Source organism: Tachysurus vachellii, chromosome 7 (genome assembly GCF_030014155.1).
Source record: "Tachysurus vachellii isolate PV-2020 chromosome 7, HZAU_Pvac_v1, whole genome shotgun sequence".
Classification (NCBI taxonomy): Eukaryota; Metazoa; Chordata; class Actinopteri; order Siluriformes; family Bagridae; genus Tachysurus; species Tachysurus vachellii.
In genome coordinates this window covers 11,572,850-11,593,160 of record NC_083466.1, presented here as the reverse complement: position 1 = coordinate 11,593,160, position 20,311 = coordinate 11,572,850, and the positions used below count along the sequence as shown (strand labels likewise).

Genomic DNA, 20,311 nt, shown 5'->3' with positions numbered 1-20,311 from the left:
TGCGACCATAGATTTCGTGTGGTCAGGGCACTGGCAGTGTGTCGCAGGCTACTGCTGGTACCCAGGGATCAGTGACTCAAGGAAATCAGGACACTCTAAATTTGTCACTGCTGCATAACCCACATAATGAAAACTGTACAAGCCTTCACTCTCTCTCTCTCTCTCTCTCTCTCTCTCTCTCTCTCTCTCTCTCTCGGCTTACATGAAGTCTACCATAGTTTTTAAAATATAATTTATGCCTCTTATCTTTTACTGTTTACCACCCTGTTACCTCTGTCTCATCAATAATTCATGCATAGATTAAAACACACCCACAAAGCCTTTCAGCAATGTTTGAAGAAAAAGCACAGAGCACAGAGCTTGTGCCATACACAACTCATTCATTATTGATATGCCAATTCATTACTCTTGTTCATTCGTCATAGTTTTCCAAGCTTACTTAATTAACTGAAATAACCGAATTCGCTGTTAGGGATAATGCACTGTCACACAACTTTTCAGGAATACAGTTTCAGTACAGCAGTTAAGTGACAGCAGCATTTGGGTTATTTCCCTTGGTCCATGCACTGGGACACATTATTAACTTTGGAAGGACTAGTGATGAGAACCTACTCAATACTACATTGCATTGTAAATGACATGTGATTTACACACTTGATTTGATTTGAGTGTCTTAAACAAATGATGGGCGTTGGAATGTTTTTGTGTGCGCCTCAGTCAGTCGAATCATGAGTTTAAATCCAGACAATTTGAATAGCCATCCGTGGTCAGGAGTTCTAGAGAGAGTAATCTGCCCTACTGTCTGGGTGGGTGGGATTACTTTCCCCACATCAATCAGAGCGATATTAGCAAATCATGGAAGATGGAAGTTAGCAATTTTCTCTGAGTGTAATCAGCTGCTCTGTTTTAATATGACACAGTGTCTGGCTTCACATGACTTGGAGGAAGCATCTATTTGTCCTCATACTCCCTGTTTGGTGTCCGTCTTCTCATATAGGAGAACTAGCTTGTGGGTGGGAATTGGCAAATGACCCCAAAAAGTTGTGTAAAAAATATTAAAAGAGAAAAATGTTATGTTTTTGCAGTAAATTTGGATTTTTAGAATGGATTGTTATATTTAATGCTTTATTTACTTACCAATTCCAGAAACATTAAAGCTGATAAAACAGTGAGGCAGAAGTAGCCGAATGGAGCTGTTAGACCAAGTGCAGAAAAAAGGTTACGTGTTATTTTGTGCCAAGTTCAAGTGAGCTTTGATGCAAATTCACAACACTAAAAGCGTGACCGAAAACACAAGAGCTAACCTTGCCCAGTTCAGCAAAAACACTGGAGAAATCACATATCACAGGCAGAAAGAGTCATAGCTAAAAGAGTCATTACAAAGAGTAATACCTAAAAGATAAAATATTGTTTCAAATAGAAACACATCAGTGATCAGTACATAAACATATCATAAGCATTACATACAAATAAACCGGCTTAATAAGTGAGTGTAGCAAATTCCTAGTTTATTATGATGCTGTTAATGGTAAGTCTATAATTTTGGCTTGTTCATATTAATGAATATTATTGTCTATGTGATTTAGTACTTTATGTATTGTTAATGAAACGACATTTTACATCATTAAAACATTGTTTTATATACGCTGCATTTTAGCCCTTTAATCATTTATATGCTAATTGTTTCACATCAATAGATTACTAATAAAAAATGCTGTAGCTGTGACTGATAAATTTGTTCTAGTAGTGAAATATATTTTATACAGGCATATGAACACATTTTCTCTGAGGTGAATTAGCGTACTTATGTAAGATTTAATGACAAATGATTCATGGTAACATCAGTACAACATGCAAAGATCATTCCACTCTACTGTTATTACACATCCTTTAATAAAAGGATATTTATTCACATGTTATTTCCTGCTTGAGGAAAATTCTGTGTATTCGTCAATCAGAAATACACAGATCATACTTTTTCTATTAATGACACAATACCATATTTTCACTAAGCTCAGAGGCATGTTTGACATTCAGTTCATGCTGAATTCATGTATAAGGCGGAATTCATGCAAAAGACATATGGCATGTTTACAGCTTTAAATATTCCAATGGATCAGATTTGAAAATATGTAAAATATGGTCTGATAATAATCTAGAGTTTCTGGCCATACTGAGTAGTGGCTTGGGACATTTTAATAGTGTATTTTTCCACATAACAAAAAAATTATAGCACTACAGAGAGAAATGGAGAGAGACAAATGAGGTCAATGTGGGACAGTTGGGCATATGCCAGTTGTAAAGAAAGTGAGAGAGATGGGGACCTACAGTGGAATGCTGGAGGGATGAGGAAAAAAATAGGAAGAGAGCGGACTAGAGGCTTGCTATTTAATGTGATAAATGGGTTGTGACAGCGTGTCTCTAAACCCCCTCCGACCAGAGAGCAAGGCACGGAAATAGAAAGCAGCACTGGGTTTAGAAAAATAATAAACGAAAAAAAAAGATTGTGGGTGATGCAGATAAAAAACGCATGATAAGATAGACAGCGTGTCTTTATTCTTTTTAATGTCTTTCCAAGTTTTCCTCAGAAAAAACTCAAATTTTCCAACATAGCAGATAACAGTAGGGAATCCTCAAAGTGATTACTCTAAAAGGAAGGAAGGCAGAAAGAAAGCAAGGACGAAAGGATGAGGAGTCAGAATGGCACTGAGTCTGCAAGAAGGGAAAATGCAGGCAGGAAAATCTGAGTCCTTTTTGCTACATTCTTGATATGGAGCCAATTAAAGATGCAGAGTTTGAAAGAAAGCTCTCATTGTGACTGGATGCTTTCGAACTCAGGCAGAAGTTTTCTGGGAGTCTCGAATATCTTGTTGCTTGTTGTAAAGAGGGAGGAACCAAGGTGGATATCATGTTCTGTGGTTTAGTAAATGTGTATGGAATGTGGTATCGAGGGACAATTTCGTCAGTCCAGCCCTTCAGATGACTGAGCTACATTCGCTCTCCAATGCTTTTAGATATGATTCAGTTATGACAGGTCAGTAATCAGGTTTGTAATTTAGTAGTAGTAGCTGTTACTTCTATGTACCCAAGTAGCATTACAGACTGAACAGAGGTATGTTAAAGTGCTGCCCTTATCTGTATTTGGGTCTGTAATATCTTAAAGCGGTAGTTTGGAATTTTTAGAGCCATCTGCTGTATGCAAGACAAATTGCACTCGCAACAAATACATCTGAAAGACTTTCAGTTTCCCATCAACCATTTCACTTTGTTAAAGCTATGTTAATTTCTGTTTACAGACAGGGAGCAGGGCTGGGCATCTGGGGCAGAGCTTATTTCCAGGTCACAAAAACCTTCACATAAGTTTGAAATAAATAACATTGCAAATCCCACTTCAGTGAATTCCTCTGATGCGGCATTTGAATGTGGAACACTCATATTATATCCAAATACGTCAATTACCTTCCAGTCTGTGACCCAAATAGTTACCTCATAAACTTTTATAGTCTTGCCTGGCATCAGCTTTATCTCATACATTAGTACTGTAGTCTAGGTAAACTCCCATTATGTGATACTGATATATCTCACTATGGCACTAAGTCTCATCGACTGTCTGTATCTCTTAAGTTATATCTAGTGCAGCTTCCTTACTTAGCGCGGCACACCAGGTTCTTTAAGGCACCATTAAATGTGTTCATATAATAGTGGGTGTTGAATTCTTGTGCTTAAATGTCTGTGTGCCAAGAATTGTTTACTATTTGTATGTGTTTGTGTGTATATGTAAGGAAGATTGGAAATTGGAGTGTTTTTACCATGTGGGAATATTTGGCTGGACTGTTTTTACACTGACACTTTTATTTAACAACCAAAAAAAGCCAAAACATTTCATTTGAGTTATTGAGGTTAAGATTACGGTTAGATTTAGGTGTAGGACAGCTTTAATTAATGTTTATGTCCATTTTAAATCCTCAAAAGAACAAGCAAGAAAAACAAGCATGTGTGAGAGAATTATGGTGATGATGTATTAACATGCCAGTCTCTGTTGCAGTGTGGACGGCCCGGTTCTCTCAGGAGCCAGCAGATCAGTCGGTGGTTCTGGGCCAAAGAGTTGTTCTGTCCTGCGTGGTCTTCAATTACTCAGGCATTGTGCAGTGGACCAAGGATGGGCTGGCTTTAGGCATTGGAGAAGACCTTAGAGGTTGGTCACATAGTCATACATTTCTTTCTCTTCCTTTGTCTTTCCTTGTTTTTTCTAATGGTTTCTCTCTCTCTCTCTCTCTCTCTCTCTCTCTCTCTCTCTCTCTCTCTCTCTCTCTCTCTCTCTCTCTCTCTCTCATGCTGTGGTTGCAACGTTGCTTCAGTATTTTGCATTCTGTGTGCCTCACTTGCAAATTTACACACACACACACACACACACACACACACACACACACACACACACACACACACACACACACACAGAGCAGCTATTATCTCGCATGCAGGCAATAACAAAAATCGAACAAAACAGACACAATACACACATATCACAGAGGCACAAATACTCCAAGGTACAGTAAATCAGCTAACTCAAGCAGTTTCTGGAGAATCAAGGGGAGTGAATGATGTAATCCACAGCAGAATTTCTGTCATTTCTTTTGCAGCAGTGGCTACAAATGCCTGTCAAAACACTAGCATATTTTATACTGCCTGAGATACCAGACTTTTCTGCCACCTAGTGGTGACCAGAAACATGTCATACATGATCGGGGTGTGTGTGTGTGTGTGTGCACATGTAGCATCTGTGTGCTGAGATAAAGTCTGTGGAAATTCAGGCCACTCAGGAGTAAGTGGACCTGGTGTCACTACTGAACACTGTGTGTTTATATGGAGCATCCACAGAGCATAGTCATGTATTTACATCATCTCAATGTGTATAACCAAAATATGTGTTGTCTGCAAAAAACACAAAATGCTTATTTTATTTGGCAGAAATAAAGAGAATAATGGGTGTGTGTTGTGTGTCTCAGCTTGGCCGAGGTACCGGGTGCTGCGTCTGGTGGATGTTGGGCAGTACAATTTGGAGATCTCATCAGCTGAACTCTCAGATGACTCTCTCTATGAGTGCCAGGCTACAGAAGCTGCCCTGCGCTCCCGCAGAGCCAAACTCACCGTACTCAGTAAGTGTGTATGTGTGTGTGTGTGTGTGTGTGTGTGAGAGAGAGAGAGAGAGAGAGAGAGAGAGAGAGAGAGAAATTATGTTGCATTAGGTATATTGCTGAGGAAATATTACACCGGCTTTATATCTAATAACATACAGATACAGAAGAACAAGGCCTTTTGCCATGTACTTTTAAAGCTGCTGTTTGTAATGTATAAAAGTCTTTATAGATCTATTCTAATCAGATTATTTCAAAATATTATCAACATAATACAATGCAAATCAAGATCGTAAAGGTTTATGAAACAACTATTTTAATTGGAACTACAAAACTTTTTCCACATTAAAAATGCAAGCAGAATTTAAAAGACCCTTGATCAAAAATAATCAGATAATTATAAATATACATAAAAAACAGGATTTCTTATATTGTCATACTAGAGATCTTCATGGTTTCTTGGCATTGTGTCTAAAAGCAAATAATAAAAACCTGTCATTTCTTAGCAGGTTGTGTTGATTTGTGCCATGAAAATGATTGTGTAGGTTTGATTACACTAGCTATATTTCAGTTTGCCTGACTCTATGGTGACTAATCAGTACATTAAATCCCTCTCAGTTATGACAGTGTACATATTTTATACGTAACAGTGTACACTACTGTTCAAAAGTTTGAGACGTCTGTTTTCTGAAGAAAAAAAAACATTTTTTTTCCATTTCAAAAAAATCTAATAAATCAGATAAAGTATTAAGAAAAATCTACATTGTCACAAAGAGGCCCATTATCAGCAACCTTCAGTCCTCTGTTTCAATCTCATGTTATGTTGGCTAAATAATAATAAAGGTAATAATTTTATGACTCTTAAGAGATTATTAGAAAATCATTTTACAATCATGCTAGCACAGCTGAAAAGGCGGCCTTCTTTAGGTTAGTTAATATCTGGAGCATCAGGAGTTGTGGGTTTGTTCACAGGTTAAAGATGGCCAGAAAGAAAGAACTTAGTTTCTTTTCATGGCAAGAACTTATGTTATCATAAGTTACTCTCATACTCTCTTCAATGATTCCAACCAGAAAAACATGGAAATTTCCAAGTGAGCTCAAATTTTTGTACAGTATTGTATATCATCTCATTGGCACAAAAAATAACTGCACAAATCTCACACGTATAGTGTATGGTCTAGTCTAAGTAGGGTGTGTGTTCTTTACATGGTTCCTCTGTGTGCTTGTGCAGTTCCCCCTGATGAGCCGGTTATTGAGGGTTCCCCAGAGATCCTTCTCATTGCAGGGGTTTCCCACAACTTGAGCTGTGTGTCACGTGGAGCCAAACCCCCTGCAATTATAGAATGGCAAAAAGACGGGCTGCCTGTAGAGGGGGCAGTCAGCACAACGGTAGGACATATGGACATTTGAACCCACTTCACTCAGACATGTTTGTTCCTGGACTTCCTCAAAGCATCAGCTGTGCATGAAAATCTTTCCTTGTTTTTTTCAATGATTTTTTTTCTCTTCATTTCTCTCTCTCTCTCTCTCTCTCTCTCTCTCTCTCTCTCTCTCTCTCTCTGTGTGTGTGTAGGAGGTGCTACCTGATAGGAAGCGAGTCACCACGCACAGTTTCCTGCCTGTTGTCCCCGTGGACACTGACACAGGAAAGAACTTCACATGTGTGGCAACCAACCAGGCTGTACCCTTTGGCAAACGCACCACTATCACATTAAATGTGCACCGTGAGTTTCTACACCTTCAACATTCCGACGTAGCTTTTCAACATGGAGCTTTACTAAGAACAACTGCCCATGTCAAATAACGAGCCTCATATTTATCATGCATTCTTTGTGCTGTTACAATTAATGATACAGTATAGTGTTAGTATCGGAATTAAGTCACAATGCATTGTGTCTTTTTGATTGTATTATAATGTGTGAGTAGATCCTCCTGTGGTGGTGTTATCCATTGAACCACGTTCGGTTCTGGAAGGAGAGAGAGTGACATTCACCTGCCAGGCCACTGCCAACCCTCCTGTTATGGGCTACAAGTATGTGTGTCTCTATCTCTGCTCCATATTGGTGTTTTAATAACCATACAGATATCAAAGTACAGTTATGTATATTGATAATTTTGAAATATTGTACTGGATTCAAAGGAAAATGTCTCCATACCTTTAAAAGCAATAAGAAGGGAGGACATTTGGAGAAGGCATTTGGAAAAGTCTTTTATGCCAGAGAAAAATAGGTCCATTGCTGTTGTTGTTTTTTTATTTTGCACTGCGTTCTGGGTTTTTTCTTGAAACGCATCTTGTTAATATCAAATCACAGGTTTGTACCTGATCTAAATTGAGACGATCATGGCGCCTGGCTTTGCAGTGTTTGTGCTTCATCAGCTAATTGAATTTTGTATTGTTTGTATTAATTGTGCACGTTTACACAAGCTGCAGTCAGTGTATTATACAGTGTCCAAACTTTGAGCTGTTCAGTTGAAACATGTCCATGTTGCGATATAGAATATGGGGAGAGTCTAAATTTGAAATTCCAGGTTCATTATTGGCGTAGAGCTGATATCTTTATCTGAGGATCTCATGAATCACACAATTCTTTGGGTAATAAAACATAAAACAGTCTAATTCACTGACTTCCATTTATTTATGTTTCCCAGTGTTTGACTACATCTTGTCACACTTTTCTTTCTGCCAGATGGGCTAAGGGCGGCGTGATCATCCAGGGTGCGAGAGAGCGTGTGTTTGTCACTAAAGCTGACCACTCTTTTTTCACCGAGCCTGTTTCTTGCCTAGTGTTCAACGCTGTGGGGAGCACCAACGTCAGCATACTGGTGGACGTCCACTGTAAGGACGAGTCTGAAAACCTAATTCTGATTTCATTTACAACAATATATTTACAACGATTCCTTCCATCATGAGTTAGTTTGTAATGACTGCGGTCACTCAAGGAGCTCCTGTTACAGGATAATCAGCTTTTGAATGTGTGATGGTGTTACTATTCCAACGTTGATTATTTTCATGTTACACATCCTTTTTATTTTATTGCTATTTTATTCCTTGTGTACCACAACAATTTGCAGACCACTACATTCCTTATTTATTCAATAACATGTACATTTTATATATATTTTATATATATGTACATTTATATAAATGTACATTATATTTTATGTAACAATTGAAGCTCATGTTTTTCCTAAAGTTATATTGGCTATAGACAGTCATTTCCTTGCAAGCCTTTTATTTTATCTTTTTTTAACGTTAACAAGAAGCAAAAGTTTTTCTGTCTTCCTATGGCAGAAAATTGAAAGGAATAAACCACTTCTATTGTATGAAACCTTTTTATATAAATGTCCATAAATGGTAAATGGCAGTGTTGTAAACCCTATAGTAGTTGCTACAGTTTTCTCTTTTTTTTCTATAAAGTTGGTCCTATCTTGGTGGTAGAGCCAAAGCCAGTGACAGTGGACATGGATTCTGATGTCACGTTGAACTGTAAGTGGGCAGGCAATCCCCCTCTCACCCTCACATGGACAAAGAAGGGGTCCAGCATGGTAAGCAGTCAGACCCAGACTTCTACCGCCTGTCTTTCTCTGGCATCTGCCCTTTGCTTTTATTCTCACACTAAATGACACAGAAACAATCAAGATTACTTCTTTTCAGTTCTTTTCACTGTAAAACTGCCTCCTTATCAAGTGAAAACATCTTATATATATTTAAAGATAAAGAAAAAAATTGTGTATGATTTTATAGCCACAAATCTGATATAAAATGAGTCAAGACGCTGTAGGCTTCAGTGGAAGATATTTTTACATTTTATCGATAACCTTACACAGAATTTTAGTGGTCGAAGGTAATGCCTTTACATTTTTGAACAAGGTTATGAAAAAAAAAAGTCAAGTTAAATAATCTTATATATGATTCATGATCATCTTTTAATATGAGTAAAAATCTAAAATAAGTGTTAGTTTTTTAAATAAGTAAAAAAAAAATTACAATAATCAAGATCATTCTATTTGTTAAGATGCCATGTTTGCCGTGTTTTTTTCTCTCTTCCTGCCTCTCTGCCTTCAACGTATTGTATTTGTTGATTCTCGAGAGTGGGTTCATCCATCTGACATGAATTGCCACTTCCTGGTGTGGTGCAAAATAAATGTACACACTCACTCTCTGTGCTGTCCATGCTCTTTATTTTTGTCTGTTTCACACTCAGAAGTTTCATATTGCTGCGGTTGTAAAGGTTCTACAGCAGTTGTTTTTACTGTAATGAAATTTATTTTTACAAGATATAACCCTTTCTTCTGTCTCTTCCTAGGTGCTGAGTAACAATAACCAGCTGTATTTGAAGTCAGTGAGCCAGGCTGATGCTGGCCAATATGTGTGCAAGGCCATAGTGCCCAGGATCGGGGTAGGAGAGACAGAGGTCACTCTCACTGTCAATGGTTAGTAACTGACCCATTAAGTATGAAAATAGAATTAAACTGGAGACCAAAACCCTCTTAGCATGCATGAATAATTTGTTAGCAGATATTATAGGCTCTAAGCCTCATATAAATAATAAAGAATAAATGAATATTGAATAAGCAGTAAGAAGCAGTATAAAGCTTGTACTGTTATCTTTTCTCATCTCATTAGAGATACTGTTCTGTACTACACCACTCTGTGAACTGCTTTTACTTTATACCAATTCACAGAGCCACAATTTGGTGCTAAGTCACTGAATTATAGTAATTAAGTCATTCATTTTGCTCTAGAAAGCAAGAAACAAATAAGGTGTGTCTCTGTGCAGGTCCTCCCATTATATCCAGTGAGCCAGTCCAGTACGCAGTCAGAGGAGAGAGAGGCGAAGTGAAGTGTTACATCGCCAGCACTCCTCCACCGGACAAGATTGTAAGTGTCTGCTGTATAAATATCTTTTTTCATGGTTCTCTAATGGAGACTGTGGAAGCTGTGATTCTGAAGTTGTGCATGTGTCTAACCTTCAGATTATTAGGAATAACGAATACGAATATTGCTTTTTTCCGTAACCCATTTGGCCTGAAGGATTAGAATTACAGGAATTCCACCTTCTGTTCTTCTCCTTCTTCATCTTCTTCTTCTTCCTCTTCTTATATAACATCGTGTAGTTATAACAAATAGTTTTAAAAGTTCAAAAAGTCCATATAAGAAACATTAATAATGAGCAAATGTCAGAACTCGACAAGCAAACCCAGCTTTTGCTCTCCACATAGTTGACTTAACTGTAACTCAGCACTATCCATTTAGAGCTCTCTTCAGTCTGAATGACTGTAATGTAGAATGACTGGCAGCCGAAGCCCTAATGCAGCTCCGAATAGAGATTTATGAAATATGAAACACAGCAGCAAAGCATTTGTTCCCTCATTTCTGGCCTGCGTGTACTGCTGGGTTTTGCAGTAAATGGAGCCTTATTGTGAACATGTGGAGTTATGCATTTTTTAGACATGTTCATAGTTCAGTATGAATAATACAGTGGAGCTTTAAGGAGTGTGATGCTTTCTCACCATTTTCTAAGCCTTGTTTCAGCATCGAAAAGCTCTCTAGGTAACTGATGCACATGTGTGTGAAGGACAGGTGTGTGAATGTGAAAGGCTGGTAGCAGAAATACAGAAATATTTAGAAAAGAAGCAAATTGTTCTTACTTAGAATGCAGTAATTGTTTAAAGGTAATTACAATCACAAAGGGAAACTAGAATGCTTAAAATGAGAGAAAAACTGAGTATGGAACATCATAGAATAAACTTGAAATGATCTATTATTTGCTTTAAAATAAGACATTTCATCAGACACTGAAATTTTCCATTATTACTCCCACATGCACGATCCACTCTTTATTACCCACCTAGAAAATCACATTGTTCTGTTCACTGTGATATTTCATGTGTACTGTTTATTCTTGAACATTTTTGTATATTCTGGATTTAGATTGTCCTATAATACTTCAGTATTGTTTTAGAAATCTGACAACAACCATAGACGAGAAAGCTGCAACTTAGCTGGGATTTGTTTGCAGTAAACAATACATTTCAGGTTTTGCTGAGATCATCGTGACAGTATAATCTAGACACACTCCAGTTAAAATGGCAGGTTTTTGTTACGTAAAAAATATCAAACCATTTCGCCCTCAATGTGAAAAGCAATTAGAAATATTTTTAGTTTAAAAAATGACAGTAATGGTAGCATAAGTGTGAACACTCTTTTATCATTGGGAATGTGGCTGTGTTCAAAATGAAGCAATCCAATTCATTGTCACGTTTGAAGGTAATTATCATACAGCTGTCAACATTGACATTATTCTGATTAACATTAAATAAAAATCAGTTGCTTCTGATGGATTTTTTTTTCCACATCTTTTCTTTCCCATACATACGGTGCTGCATGGTGGTGGCGGCATCGTGCTTTAGGGCTGCTTTACTGTACTTCAGCCAACTTGCCCTTTCAGGATTCCAGTGACCAAAAGTATACGTCTAATTCAACTCAGTAATGACTCAACCAGAAGAAGATACATGTTTTTGAATGAGCTAAACAAATCAGGCAGTGCACAGGATATGTCATAAGCTTGATGGAGCTAGAAAGTTTTTGAAAGAGTGAGAAAATATTTCAAAAGTCAAAAGGTTCTTCGAGAAATGATTATTTTATGGGTGTGTTCAACCAGGTTATTGTTAGTATAGTTTGTTCTCATTTTTTCCTCAGAAGTTTCTGATTGTATTTCACTTAATTTATATGCGTTGTAATTTCTTTCTCTTTGTCATCGAAAGAATCTGCCACATGAACAGGGCTGTGTAGACTTTTTATATCCATTGTATATGATTATTGACTTGTAACACATGTTCACACTGCTTTTCTGTTTGCTTCAGGTGTGGGCATGGAAGGAGAACGTGTGGGACAAAGAGAAAGGGACTCTACCAGAACGCTACACGGTGGAGCAAAGTAAGCCATCTTCTGATGGAGGTGCAGTGCTGTCTACTCTCACCATCAACAATGTCATGGAGTCCGACTTCCAGTCCACCTACAACTGCACGGCCTGGAACGCATTCGGCCCAGGAACCATGATCATCACTCTGGAAGAGACCGGTGAGTTCACGTGCATGTGATTAGCATTTACAATCACAGGAGAGAGAGTTGGGGGGGCACGGTGGCTTAGTGGTTAGCACGTTCGCCTCACACCTCCAGGGTTGGGGGTTCGATTCCCGCCTCCACCTTGTGTGTGTGGAGTTTGCATGTTCTCCCCGTGCCTCGGGGGTTTCCTCCGGGTACTCTGGTTTCCTCCCCCGGTCCAAAGACATGCATGGTAGGTTGATTGGCATCTCTGGAAAATTGTCTGTAGTGTGTGTGTGTGTGTGTGTGAGTGAATGAGAGTGTGTGTGCCCTGTGATGGGTTGGCACTCCGTCCAGGGTGTATCCTGCCTTGATGCCCGATGACGCCTGAGATAGGCACAGGCTCCCCGTGACCCGAGGTAGTTCGGATAAGCGGTAGAAAATGAGTGAGTGAGTGAGGAGAGAGAGTTCACTTTCTGTCAGTAAAGTGTACACAGTGTCATAAAGGAAAAGTTGTGGAAATCATGAGATTTCAATTTAAATTAAATATAAATCTAGATCGTATATAAAAAAGAAACACAATTTTGGTCATATCTACCAGTCTGTTTATTGTTTAAGAATACTTCGGGTAACTCGGATTTGGATTTTTCCTGGACTTCTCCACGCAACACTGACACTTCAGCCAGATCATTTTATTTCTATTTTTTATTGTAATTATATATTATTCTATTTTTATTCTTTTATCATTTTCTTTTTTATTCTGTTTTATTGTATTTTTATGCTGCAGACAATCTTAAAATAATTTCACTACATGCCGTACTTTATGTTTTTAACAATTAAATAATACATTCTGTAACACTGTTTAGCGCTGACCGCGTGCTTAGCAGGGCATTGTTAGATTTACCTTCCTTCTCTGAGGTAAGATATAGTGTGCCACCTAGTGGAACAAAGTACAGACAGAAGTACCTTTATTTTTTATAACATATACATTACAGCACAGTGAAATTCTTTCTTCACATATCCCATCTTTGGAGGTTGGGGTCAGATAACAGGGTCAGCCATGATACAGCTCCCCTGGAGCAGAGAGGGTTAAGGGACTTGCTTTGAGGGCCCAACAGTGGCAGTATGGAAGTGAGGTGGCTTGAACCCTGATCCTCCGATCAACAACCCCGAGCCTTAACCACTTGAGCCACCAACTGCCCACTAGAATCGAAATGTTTAGAATTGTATAGTAAAAGTTCAGACATTGATTTATAAAAACTGATATTTCAGCCTTTAGCTGTGATGCTGTTACTGTTTCAGTGGAGGCAATGCCATGATCATTTATAATAAATACTTAATTATCAATGAATTATTAATACCAAAGGCTATTTTTGATTTTGACAAATGTTGCTCTACCAACTTTAATATAGCATCATGGTTGGATATTTTGTTTAAATATTAAAATAAAACCCTCTGTGTTCAGTAGCGCAGTATGAAACACTTATTCAGTTCCTGGTTTCTTGTAGCTGTTGAACTTAAACCTCTCATTTCTCTCACATAGAAATTGTTCCAGTTGGTATCATTGCTGGCAGCACTGTACTCTGCTCCATTCTGCTAGTGCTCTGTCTGCTGGCGTTATTCCTCTTCTTATATCGTCAACGCAAAGGAAGTAAGAAAACACACACACAGTTGTACACACACAATAATAAAATTATTATTCACTGCACAGAAAGTGTGCACTTATCCATTTCTCCTACGACAGTCGCAATGCAGATCCACAATTATGTTGACCTTCAAGACAGCTATAAAAAAGTACAAAATTGTGTATCTTTATTGTTCCCAGGTCGCCGAGGGGTCACGCTCGGTAAGCCAGACATCAAGGTGGAGACAATAAACAAAGAAACCCACAGCTTAGAGGAAGACTCAGCCAGCGTCTCCACAGCAAGCCGCATGGTCAAGGCTATGTACTCGGTGAGTCGCTATTTTTTAAACATGCAAGCCAGTCTTTAGTATTTAAATAGAAAATTTGCATTCGAGTATTATTTAATAGCAAGCATGAAAGCTTTTTACCTGACGCAGCCATCTTCGAGGAGGTTTGTGGCATGTTCAGGTTATGAGTGCTTTGCCCACAGCATGGTTGGTGCACTGTGGAACAGCTACAAGTGTTAAAGCTATTTAACAGACTGTCTATATTACCAGATGAAAAGATGAATTTGTGACGTTCTGCTTTTCGTATAACTTCTCTGGTTTCTTTAGATTTCTCTGGCAGGCTTGTAATTATGCATTGTAAATGTGATTTGTGGTCACAGTGCTTTTTTTAATACCAGCTCAACATTCCTGCTTCTAAGCACTAACTAAGTGTACCATAAAACCTTTGGCCATCATGTTGCTTCAAAACTCAGCCAATGCACATAACTGTTATTTATGTTTTTGACAGTTAACAGGTCATCTTGAAACCTCACACACACATACACACACACCCACACACACACCCACACCCACACCCACACACACACACACACGCTCATTAAACAGTCAAAACATCTTTTACTCCCTGTATTTTATCTGCAGTATTACTCCAAAAACTGAATGTAATCCTCTTTTCTTTCTCAACCTCCCTCTCCTCCTGTTTTATCTACGTCCTCCTCTTTTTCTTAACCCACTTTTTTTGTTTTGCTTCTGCCCCCCTCTTGGTTGGTTTGTCGTTTATTGTTTAGTTTTTGCCCTCTGTGACCCTTTCTCCCTCCTCTCAGCCTTTTAAAGATGACATTGATATCAAACCAGACCTACGCAGCGACACCTTGGACACACGTCAGGACTATGACATCAAGGTGAGTGAGACACACACACACATACACACACACTCACATGCACACACACAAAGGCAAGCTCACACTCTCATACACTCCTTCAGTGCAGCATATGTTCATGTTTATCAGTGATGTTGTATGAGCACCATCACTGTTCCCAAAATAAGTAATAAGAGCAGCAAAAAAAAAGTTGACATCGAAAGTGATTGGGGATGCTAACTTTTAAGATTTGCGTATGTACACTCAAAAATTGTGTTACTACTCTGCACACTCAATGATTATTTTTTTCCTGACAGGACCCAACAAACGGCTATTACAACGTGCGAGCCTCCACCCATGATGAAGGTCGTCCTGCGTCCCGCTCCATGCACTACTCTGACTATCGGACCTCTACTGCACCAGGCGCTTCTGCAGCTGTTGGTGGTAGCTCGGGCACGGGAGCTACAGCGGGTCCTGGAACACCAAGCAGCTTGGCTCCTGGCTCACGAGCCGGCTGCTACGACCCTCGACCTCCTTCCAGACTCAGCTATGCCCAGTTCAACACCTTCAGCAGACCAAGTCAGTCTCAGCAGCCTCCGCCCAGCTCCGGGCCTCAGACAGGCGACTTTCCAGCTGAATGCAGTCTCCTAGATTCTCCACAGTTACCATATGAGAACTACAGCTACCCATCGCACTACCCCACATATCGTCTCGGCTTTGCTCCTCCCAGCCTCGCTCCATTAGAAAGCGGAGCAGCGTACGAGATGTATAGCGTGGGACCAAGCGTAAGTGTTGGAGGCACTGCCGCCACCCCGGACAGCGGACTCGGGAAGTACGGTAGTTCCACGCGCTTTTCCTACACCTCGCAGCATTCTGACTATTCCCACCGACACACACAGAGGATGCAGACCCATGTGTGAAGGAGGAGCGAAATGTCACACTGCGCTGCTCTTCTACACTTCATCAGACACACTTGACCACAGACACAAACACACACAGGAGGAAGTTGTAAAGAAAGTGAAAATGAGCGATGGGAATCAGATCAGAAAGCACAGTAGAAAGAGTGGGAGGGAAATCGAGAGGTGAGGGAATTCTCTTTTCAGCTTTTTTTCTGCTTATTTCCTCAGCTCAAGGAGCTGTTGGCAAAAGTCACAATCAATGATAAACGTAGCATTCATGAAGGATCTAAACTCTTCGAAACACTGACTTGTATAGGTGTGAATATCTTGGAGTTAGCACGACCACAAAAGAACTGAAGGAAGCTTCTGTGTTTGTCTGTAGGACTGTTGGTCATGGAAGACTTTTATATGAAATGTTGTTAATGGCTTCTTCAACTCGTCTCCACACCTTTACAAAGCATCATATACGAAAGCAATATAACAGAGATTACATCTACAGTAGACTCACAGTGGTTCAATTATGATTCCTGAAACAGCCTTGCAGACTTTTATTAGTTCCTCACATCCAGCCATGAGCAAAGCACCAAACTAAGCACAGCACTATATGACCATATATCCTTGGCTACCAAAGCATTAGGGGTGTAACGATACGCAAATCACATTCAATATGAAGCTTTTCATTCAAACAGGCTGAAACATGAAGTATGCTATTTGATCATTAAATAACGCTTATTTTATTTAGTCCGACACACCTCCTTATTAATAAAAAAAATAGCTTCCTCTTTATCTCAAATCAGCATGCTTTTTTTTCCAAGATCTAACATTTTAGTGTTAACAAACAGGGACTGGAAAATTCCTACAATTTCAGGTGTACAGATTTACAGTGATTTCAAACTCTGAAAGCACCACACACGTCTCTCACGTCTGATTTAGTTTCGTTATAGCTTGGAGACGGAGAAGGCAGGATTCAAAAACAGGTTACACGCTACAGAGATCAGCATGACACAGTGTGTAACTATCCAACAGCAGAATTTAAACATTAAACATAAAAACACTTTCAGAGAAATACCCTTAAGCATCATGGCAGCAAATATTTGGCCACAGAGCTCATGTTAGAATTCTAATGTAATAATTAGACATTTACTACTTTATATTCATTCCCTCCTCAGGCACAGCTTTTGTTTTGTTCTATGCTGCTAAGTGTCTGAATGGATCACACGAACACCGTCATTGTCACATTTGAGTTTTTGTACTTTTTATAACAGTCGCGTTTTAATCAAAGGAAAACACAAACTTAAGACACACATTCAGCCTTTGCTTCTTTTTGCTGTATTGATGACATTTTGCACCGAGACACCTTCGTAACGAAAACTATCAGATTTGAGTTCCGCGTGCCGTTACACCCCTACAAAGTGAGCGAGATCAGTTGGAACCTAAGTGATGAAAAGTCTTTACACTTACCTGCTTTACCTGTTAATTAGTATCTAGTCGGTATTCTAGATTGCTAAGCTACCTCATGAAGTGGGCTACAAACCTTATCATTTAGAACTGTTACAGGAACAAAGACAACAAGCTATGGTCCAATTACATTTTAGTTAAGTTGTTTTTTGGCAGAATGCTTTCTTTCTCATCAACGAAGTTTCAACTCATGTCACTGAAGTAAAGCACTTTGGAACATAGTAGTTGATCTGAAGATAGATTAATGAGGAAGGAAAAGAGACCAGTTCAGGAAGCCATCAGCCATGGCCGATGACATTTTTTTCTTTCTTTTACCCATTCTCTCTCTCTTTCTCTCTTTCTCTCTGTCTCACTCGTTCCTTTCCTTTTCATAATGGGGCAAGCCGACCTTGGAGTATGTAGTGGGATGCGCATGGAGACAAAATAGTAAACCATATATATTTTTCAAAGTGTTTTAACATGGTGAGTCGTTGATCTTGGAGCACATACAGTATAGCTGCGTTTATGTCTGAATCCCTCACTCGTTTTCATGGTGCTTTGTAGTGGGGTCATTGTTTGCACTGCATTCCAGTATTCTAGCATAGAATTATTCCCCTTATAATCTACCTGTAATCTCTCGTTTGCACACTAGGCTAGAGTGTTTTGACTATTCCCAAAATACAGAATTATTTTTTGCCTCTCATATTTCTGTAAAGAATTGTGGACCAAAGGTTCATCGTTAAGAGTGTCATTCTTTATTTAGGTGATATTCACCTCAACAAACAAGGAAATATGCAGATTTGTCCGTGTTTGTTGTTTTTGGACTCTCTTTAATAATGGTGACAAAAAAAAAGGGTGTTTTGAAGGATCTGGGACTACAAAAGATTATAAAATGTATGACCCAGCCTTACTGGTACACATACTGATCTTAGATCAGGCTGCTATGCCGTCACCTTATTATAAGACATAACAAACCGAGTGGAGCACGATAACATTGTCGGGTCTTGGACGGATTTCTCGACGGTTTTGGGTTCACAGTTTCTGTCACGGAGAACAGAATGTTTATATATAAGTTAATCAATATCTAATACATTGGGGACTGTTCCCACACACTCAATATAACAAAGACACACTGCTACTTGTGCCAAACACAGACATCTACTTTGGAGGAACCTTTTTATCGACCTGTAAAAAAAAAAGTCTGGATTGGACTATGGACAAGAAACCATAAACCATACAGGTTTTGAAGGATAAAATCATCACGATCATGTCAAGGGTGAAGATGAAGACAATCCGTCTCGTAATGCTTCTCCATCATGGAACAGCGGTACAGGTTCTGTCTGGGGTCGTCGTCATCTGAGTTTCGATGCCTTTCGATGGAAGGAGTCTTGTAAATACTTTCCCACGTGTTACTCCTCTTTCAAGTATTATTTTATATCATTCAGTGTGATGCACTCTTTAAATGCAGTATTAATACATTCAACCGTGCAAAGGGAAAATTGGCAGAAGGACTAATGTTCAAAAATGGATTTTTAAAGATTTTATGACCTGTTGTTACAAAAACACACAAACTAAAAAAACTTAATAATGAGCTGTGTTGGTTATACTTGGCTGGAGTCCAGTGTGGTGCTAAAGAGCATTCAGCAGACTGAGATGCTCATCACCAACTGATCGCACCTTTATACCTGCCTGTGTTGCCCATTAGTATGTCTTTACGGTATATTTGGTTACTTTGAGCGGTTGACAGAAAAAGAAGTGTCTGGGAGGTGTGGCCTAAACTATATTTGAGGACATGACCTTCCTACAACTTCCTTCTCTGAAGTACTGAAGCCGTATGAGGACAAAAAGAGGAATATATGAATATGTGTTGATTTAAAAAAAAAAAAAAGAGTGGCCTTAGGAAAACATGATTTTTATAATCCAACACTTTATATGCCAATTTAAGGCTGGAGGAGAATGAAATGAGTGTGTGTGTGCGTGTGTGTGTGCGTGTATCTCTTTGTGTACAAATATCTTTATGTAATCCTTTACTTCCCTAAAGTTCCTGCTCCAATACTTTTATTCTGCTGGTAGGACTGTATCCTGTATACTTGTGTCTTAGAAAGCAAATGTTGCCCTTACTGTACTGTTCTTCATAGTTGAAGCATTCTACAGATATACAACAGAAGTTAATGAATTTTCATTTTTTTATTTCATTATCTTTTTTTCCAATATTTTTTTAAAAATGTTATGTAATTATTTTTTCACAGTATATCAAATAAAAGCACTGTTTTTATAAGAACGTATGTTGTTTTATATCTGTGGTCAAATTTTGAAAGGATCTTGGATCACCATATATTGAGCATATTTATGGTGTACTCTTTTTTTTTTTGCCACTGACCTTTTTATTAGTAGTATTTATTTTTACTCCAGCAGACTAGTGATAAAAGAACTATTGTGAAGTTAAATTTTGGAACTTTTGTAAGCCATAAATTTTGCCCCCTAAATATACACTGAAATGCCGTCACAGTCATGAATTTTACTGCAGTGTGGCTGTAACAAGGCCTTTCTACACACTGCACGTTTCACAAGTATCTTGAGTGTACACCGTCTCCAACGGCTGTTGTAATAGTATAAAGGAACAAGCCTCATTATTGATTGGTGATTACAGCCACAGCCCACATGTAGGTCTTTACGGCTGATCAAACATCTGGGGAATTATATTAAAGTCCATCGCAAAGTTCACTTGTAGTTCTTAACTACACCTCCTGATGTCACTGAAGCTATAAAGTGGCATAAGAGCAGAGTTTTCCTGTAGGTCACTAAAGAAAAGCATTATAGGTTGTGTATAGTCTTTCACATAAAGAGAACAGCACAGTGAAATGCAATGCACTGACGGATAATATTTACTTCAGACACATTCAGATTTTTTCTCCTGCTGACAGAACTGAAATAAAGTTTTTGCTGTTCGTGTTTTTTACTGTCATAAAAATTGAAAGTTAGTACTGCCTGTGCCTCGCATTTTATACATTACCCTTCCCA

At 38.7% G+C, this 20,311-nt stretch overlaps 1 protein-coding gene across 2 annotated transcripts in view; it reads left to right on the top strand.

The window, feature by feature from the left end:
* kirrel1a (kirre like nephrin family adhesion molecule 1a) overlaps window positions 1-19,571 on the top strand; it is a 29,136-nt gene extending 9,565 nt beyond the window's left edge. Inside the window, exons 2-15 of one of the 2 annotated variants that reach the window (XM_060874307.1) lie at window positions 4,046-4,195; window positions 5,007-5,156; window positions 6,367-6,524; window positions 6,709-6,859; window positions 7,062-7,167; window positions 7,823-7,971; window positions 8,554-8,681; window positions 9,443-9,569; window positions 9,917-10,017; window positions 12,003-12,219; window positions 13,727-13,834; window positions 14,009-14,136; window positions 14,883-14,996; window positions 15,272-19,571. In XM_060874307.1, the coding sequence (XP_060730290.1) occupies window positions 4,046-4,195; window positions 5,007-5,156; window positions 6,367-6,524; window positions 6,709-6,859; window positions 7,062-7,167; window positions 7,823-7,971; window positions 8,554-8,681; window positions 9,443-9,569; window positions 9,917-10,017; window positions 12,003-12,219; window positions 13,727-13,834; window positions 14,009-14,136; window positions 14,883-14,996; window positions 15,272-15,874 (2,390 nt within the window). In that variant the 3' untranslated portion in view covers window positions 15,875-19,571. The remainder of the gene's footprint in view (window positions 1-4,045; window positions 4,196-5,006; window positions 5,157-6,366; window positions 6,525-6,708; window positions 6,860-7,061; window positions 7,168-7,822; window positions 7,972-8,553; window positions 8,682-9,442; window positions 9,570-9,916; window positions 10,018-12,002; window positions 12,220-13,726; window positions 13,835-14,008; window positions 14,137-14,882; window positions 14,997-15,271) is intronic. The other variant, XM_060874308.1, reaches the window with a different exon arrangement.
* The last annotated feature ends 740 nt before the right edge of the window (window positions 19,572-20,311 follow it).